The following is a 6,411-nucleotide window of genomic DNA, read 5'->3' on the forward strand; positions in this document are numbered from 1 at the left end:
TCTGAAAGCTTGTTCTGCCCCCGTTTATCTGTGCACACACACTTTTAGCTGCCTTTCCCTTAACAAGTGCAGAGGACACGTAGTGCAGTTAGGCAAGGACTTTGGCTCCTTCACGCGAGTCGGTGTCTCTTGACACCTTGCAAGGAACATACTTGGTGCTGTACATCCGTGCGTACAGTGCCGTGTTTGTGGAAATGCCCAGTCCCGTTGTGGAGCGGTACTCGTGGCTTGGGGCCGCGGTGCGTGTCTGTGCCTCGGGGCTGTTGGGCAGGCAAGGGGGGCGCACACACACCCACATTGACACACGCACACACACACGCAGGGCCGTCCCCCCGGCCGCCCCTTGCACCCGGGCCGGGCGGGCGGAGCCGTTCGCAGCGGGCGGGGCCACCGGAAGGCGCGAGCCCACGTGTCCCGGCGGGCGGGCGGAGCGGAGCGGGCGGGGAGGCGGTGGCGGGCCCGGCCGGTGCGCGGGCGGCCGCCGGGCTGCCTCAGCCATGGGCTGGCTGCCGGCGCAGGGCCGGCTGGCGGCGGGGCTGCTGGTCAATCTGGCCGCCTCCATCTGCATCGTCTTCCTGAACAAATGGCTGTACGTGCGGCTGGGCTTCCCCAACCTCAGCCTCACCCTGGTGCACTTCGCCATCACCTGGCTCGGCCTCTACCTGTGCCAGGCGCTCGGCGCCTTCTCCCCCAAGAGCCTCCAGCCCGCGCAGGTGCTGCCGCTGGCCCTCAGCTTCTGCGGCTTCGTCGTCTTCACCAACCTCTCCCTGCAGAGCAACACCATCGGTACCTACCAGCTGGCCAAGGCCATGACCACGCCGGTCATCGTGGTCATCCAGAGCGTGGCTTACGGCAAGACTTTCCCTCTGCGGATCAAGCTGACCCTGGTGAGGAGGCGGCGGGGCCCAGGGGGGCGGGGAGGGGCAGCGCTGAGGGCGACGACCCCGCCTAAAACCGCCGTGTCCCCTCCACAGGTCCCCATCACGCTGGGTGTTTTCCTCAACTCCTACTACGACGTGAAGTTCAATGTTCTGGGGATGGCGTTCGCCACCCTGGGCGTGCTGGTGACCTCGCTGTACCAAGTGGTGGGTAACGGCGGCCGCGGGAGCCTGCGGGGGCTGGGCTCCCTTGGGATGCTGCCCCTCGCTTCGGCCGCCTTTCAGTAGCACCCAGCCCCCAGGAAACCTTCCCTGCTCCGTTATTTCTTTTTTATAACCCCCACCAAATTATGATAGTCCACCATAACTCCTGTTAAATTAGGAGACAAACTCCTGATCGTCCTTGCTGCTAAAAATTGGGGTGTCATCTTTAACGTGAGCGTTATTTTCAAGGAACGAAGATTGCTTTAGCGGTAAAACTCCTTTTTTTCTAGAGGGAACAGATGTTCTCCTTGCTGAAGCAAGTGCCTTGCGTTTGAGCTTTTTCCCTAGGAAGGATGTTTTCCAGTCCTTCAATCCCATGGTTTATCCTTGAGCTATTTGCATTTTATCAGTATCCTTCTTCAGTTTCAACTATTTACATTCTAAGGTGTTTTTGTAGAGGATGGATTAATACATAAACGCACAATACAACCTTCCTGGATAGTCGTGATTTTAAAAATTTATATGTCCAAGGACTGCCTCAGCCCTTTCTGCTGTAACATTGTGCTAATAGCTCACCCGCTTTGTTATTAACCATGACTGTAAGAGCCTCCTAGATTAGAAACTCTTGTCACGTCAGTGTGATAGATTTAAACGTGAATTTCTTTTAGCAGGCATACTGTGCCTCAAAAAAAAAAGTGAGGCTCTTTGACCCGTAGTGTGTAAGATGATAAATAATGGTCTCTTGGCCTGTTTTGGGGCAGGAGGAGGAAAGAGGTGCTGCATAATGACATTAACTGATGATTTGTGTACTGGAGAAATAATGGTACTTGGGTAAAATTATCTAGATTAAAAACTGTGAGCAAGTTTATATGCCAGAATCCATGTCACCAGTTAATGTGATTTAAGTAAGTATTAAATGTCAGTTTTCAGCGCAAGGGAAGGATGTGTCCTTTTGGCTGTAACATCTGTCTTCATAGCCATAGATAAGTAATATTTCTGAAAGCATGCAACATTAAAAATTGAAGTTTGAGTCAATTATAATCAATATTGAAATGAAATCTGTTAAATCTGGAATAAACTGACAAAAGACAAATGTGTACTGGTTTTGTTAGCTTGTATGTACAGGAAAATGAGGAAGAAAGGAGCAAAATCCAGTGCCTTCTTAGGAAAGTATACTCAGGTCCAACACAGGCAGGATCTGGAATTTATAAAATAAAGGGGAGCTGCTATTTTCTTCCCAGCTCCTCAACCTACTTGTTTTTCGTCAAGTATGATAATTTACCCCCAGGCTATGTGAAAAGAAAGTTGAGGCACTCTTTTTACTGCCCCTGCATACAATTTTCTCATGTCTTTTTCACTTGAAAGAGACAAACACGTGGGGCCTCCACTGAGGCAAAGGTGAGGCTCAACAGCCTGTTTAAGTAGTATTGTCCACGTGAGACTCCCTCTGTGTTAGTGGCCAGTTTGCTTTTGCTCAGGTTTTTCAGTTTATGGGTTTTTTTCCTCATGTTTAACAGCTTTCTCTTTTGGTTTTAGTGGGTAGGTGCTAAGCAGCACGAGTTGCAGGTAAACTCTATGCAGCTGCTGTACTATCAGGCACCGATGTCCTCAGCCATGTTGTTGTTCATCATTCCCTTCTTCGAGCCAGTCTTTGGAGAGGGGGGAATATTTGGGCCCTGGACACTTTCTGCTGTGGTAAGGCTTTTGTTGACTTTATTTAAATGATTATCACTGGTGTAGTTAAATTGATAATAAAATCTGGTTTTTTGTGGAACAGAAAGATTTTTGTATAGCTGTTGTCTATGATGAGATGAGAGGGACATGTGCAGGACAAAAAGCCCCTTGCTGAGTCTGCCCTCACTCTGAGAGGAGCGAGTCTGTCAATTGATTTCTCTCCTTATTCTCATTTCTATTTAGAGGGCATCTGAACAACAGGAAAATCTATCAAAATCCAGAAGCTTCCCTTAGTGTATGAAGTGCTCTATTTCTAGCTCTGACTGTCCACTCAGAGAAGGACACTCTCAACTTCTCTTCTGTGGAAGGATGCCAACATTGATTGTTCTCTAGAATTAGTAGTTTATTTTCACCAAGGAGACTATAGTTTCTCTCAATATCCTTCTGTCCAAAAAAGAGCCAGTGACATATTCTTACTACTGCTGATTGTGCCCCTCAGTGATGGGTCATTTCTTGTAGCATTGTATTTTGTGAATGGAGTAGCAAGTATTCACAGTAATAAAATCAGATATTTTACTAAAATAGTTTTTGTTGTGACCATAAATTGGACTTTATCTCAAAGATAAAGTATACAACCTCTATGTGAATGAGTATCCAGATTTTCCAAATCACTCTTAAATGTTCACAAGAGTACAGGAGAAAAGGCCTGTGGCTCTGTCAGTGTATATTTATGGATGTCATAAATATTCATGTCACTGAGCTGCTTATACACCTCACCAGTGTCTGTACTGGTTTGAAATTGTTTCTGGTTTTGTTCTCCTTATGTTTTTCTCGCCTGATATTTTGCATTTGAAAGTAAATGAAACTAAATAAATAACCTGGAATGTATCTACAAACTGCCAAAAGCAACTCAGATTACTGACTGTGTCCATTAATCCACAGATAATGGTACTGCTGTCTGGAATAATAGCCTTTATGGTAAACTTGTCCATTTACTGGATCATTGGAAATACGTCACCTGTCACGTATCCTTTGTAACACTGGTGGTTTCTCCTGTTTCCAGATTAATTATGTTGGAATTCATTTGGGATGATTAATGTGGGAAAATTGCTTGATAACCTTCCTGGTTTGGGATTTGTATAGGTAATGGCTGTTCATTCACTGACCTTCATACCTGCAGGGAATATTAACTCATGCTTTGGCTGCCTTGGGGAAGTGTTGGCATGTCCATCAGAGTGCAGTGAAAAGGGTGAAAGGCTTTAGGTGGGGGTAAATACAGCCACAGAGATCTGTATGAGAAAACTGTATTGAGTCAACACAGAGTGTACCATTGCATGCTTTGGGTGGAACTAAGGAAAATTCCAAGTGTTTCTTTTTACAAAAAATTATACTGCTATTGGCTGTTATCCTTAACATATGTCTAGATATAACATGTTTGGACATTTCAAGTTCTGCATCACCCTCCTGGGAGGGTGCCTCTTATTTAAGGATCCATTGTCGGTTAACCAAGGCCTTGGGATTCTGTGCACACTGTTTGGCATTTTAGCCTACACCCACTTCAAGCTTAGTGAGCAGGAAAACAATAAGAGTAAATTGGCCCAGCGTCCATAGAGCAAGAGTTTCTGAAGACTGTTGTGAAGGAAAAAAAGTATTTAAATATGCATTGATTTTAGAATGCACAAAATTGCCTCATCTACTTAGATCTATGGTTTTAGTTTAAGTGCCAGGATTGTTATTCTGTAACTAAACCAAACAAACTGAAGGATGTAAAATTCTGGGGTTTTGCCATCTCAGTCTGTCCTATCATTTTCATTAAATTAAAACACTAACTTGAAAGAGAAAAAGGCACACTTCAAATTGCTGTGGAAATTGTATTGAAGTAATTATATTTTTTGCATACCAAATGAGATCATGATGGCTACAGTTATAGTACAGAGAAAAAGAAAAGGAATCCTTTCTCTGTGATCAAGCCAGTATTGCCATTGTGAAGAAATTTGGAGACACTTTTATGCATATGTTCTGGTGTGTAGTGATGCTTCCTCATTTGTGTCCAATGAACAATGAAGAGGGAGACATACTTTGTCCAATCATTTTTAAAAAAAGGCTGCCAGACTCATTCCTATTTGTTATATATGCTTTCTTATATATGGCTTCAACACAGGGGTAGATTTTTAGATGAAGAAAGTAGATAAAATTACAGGTGAAGAGAAAAACAGAAAACTTGAAGCCACAGGCCAAGCTGTGGGAAAGTAGGAAATTGGATCTAAACAGTTCATCTTAATTTTTTCTTCTAATTTGTCAGGACATTCATGAAGTAATTGACGTTTTGAAAATGTTGTTACTGCTTTATCATTTTCTCTGTGCCAAAACCAAGACTTTACACAAGATCTTGTAAATACTACCTGTGAGCCCAATAAAATCTCTGGTTTTGTGGTAGTAACCAAATGTTTTGCAGCCCTTGCACAGATACCCATGCTAAAAAATATTTTCGAGAAGGCTTTGGAAAGGTCTTTAACGGGTGTGAAGGTTGCCCAGTTCTCTCTCTTGCCTTCAGCACCACCTCCCTTGCTCCCACGCCTTTCCCCAAGAGTTACCTTGGGTGGGATCTGCAGCTTTGTCATCGTCTGGGGAGAGGTCCTGGGGCTGGCTGGACAATGCTGGGTGTGAGGCAGCATTTCCTCAGCAGACAGTCCTGGGAAATGTATCCGAATGACTGAAGAGTGCAAGGTGGGACCTGCTGCTCTAATTTAAAAATGCTTTGAAATTTTTTTCATTACAGTATCAGGCACTTATTTTGACAACGTGGATGGAAGAAGTTCAGTGCTGTTCTAGTTAAAAAAAGGAAAGAAAAAATAACTGCTTTCTGTAAATCCGGCGAGAACATATGTTCACTAGATTTGCAGGGTTAGAATTTAATTGCAGTATCTTAATCCTTACATGTTGGGGTTTGTTTAGTCTTCATCTACCTCTGTCAGATTTAAAGAGGGCAATTGTGTGGACAAAACCAAGTATTTGAGTTGTGCAGCCACTGACAGAAATAATATTTAGCTCCTCTAAGTTTTTTACAATAGAGGCAAGAAGTCTTTGTGTTGGAAACAATGCAACCTTTCTCAAGCTTGTTTATTTATTCTGTTAGAGAGTTCATGATTTAAGAAAAAGTTATTCCTCTGTGTAACCTAAGTTTATACGGTAATACTCTATATCATTTCAGAGCTACAAATACCTGAAAAATTTTACATCTTTACCAGCTGTTTCTTGGACATTGTACTGGTCCAAGAATAATTTTTAAAGTACAGTTTTGTAGATCTGTATAATTAGTTTAAAAGTACAGCCTGGACTACTGAAAGATGTGTTCAGATGGTCAAGCTCTGGATGCATATCCTTCAGTATGTACACTGAGAAAGCCATTTCCATTAATTTGTGCTGTGCACAAGTTCTTTTGAGATGTAGATAGACTGCAAAGAAACAGCTAGGAAACAACTGAATCACATGCCTGTATGACAAAAATATTTGAGATGAGATGGATGTAAATATATATATATGAAGTAGTAGAATGAACTAAACAACCATGCCTGGAAATCCAAAAGACTCCGTAAGGAAAGGAGCAGATCTGCAAGAGAAAGTTAAGAGCATCATTTAAAAAGTACATTATAAA

The 6,411-nt window shown here is 43.4% G+C and overlaps 1 protein-coding gene across 2 annotated transcripts; it reads left to right on the forward strand.

The window, feature by feature from the left end:
- Positions 1–442: 442 nt before the first annotated feature.
- Positions 443–5,198, forward strand: SLC35E3 (solute carrier family 35 member E3). Of its 2 annotated transcripts, XM_064701901.1 has the most exons (5): positions 443–887; positions 975–1,085; positions 2,619–2,777; positions 3,699–3,781; positions 4,181–5,198. In XM_064701901.1, exons 1-5 carry the CDS (start codon positions 498–500, stop codon positions 4,365–4,367), a joined length of 930 nt encoding a protein of 309 aa, XP_064557971.1. In that variant the 5' UTR covers positions 443–497; the 3' UTR covers positions 4,368–5,198. The 2 variants fall into 2 exon arrangements, with proteins under 2 accessions (XP_064557971.1, XP_064557972.1); XM_064701902.1 differs by lacking the exon at positions 975–1,085 and having other exon boundaries at positions 4,181–4,499.
- Positions 5,199–6,411: the final 1,213 nt, after the last annotated feature.

The sequence above is a fragment of the Zonotrichia leucophrys genome, chromosome 1A, assembly GCF_028769735.1.
Source record: "Zonotrichia leucophrys gambelii isolate GWCS_2022_RI chromosome 1A, RI_Zleu_2.0, whole genome shotgun sequence".
NCBI classification, from domain to species: Eukaryota; Metazoa; Chordata; class Aves; order Passeriformes; family Passerellidae; genus Zonotrichia; species Zonotrichia leucophrys.

Coding starts and splice junctions, on each gene's coding strand:
- SLC35E3 (XM_064701901.1), top strand. CDS start 498: ATGGGCTGGCTGCCGGCGCAGGGCCGGCTGGCGGCGGGGCTGCTGGTC. Junction 888..974: donor TGCGGATCAAGCTGACCCTG/GTGAGGAGGCGG, acceptor TCCCCTCCACAG/GTCCCCATCACGCTGGGTGT. Junction 1,086..2,618: donor TGACCTCGCTGTACCAAGTG/GTGGGTAACGGC, acceptor TTTTGGTTTTAG/TGGGTAGGTGCTAAGCAGCA.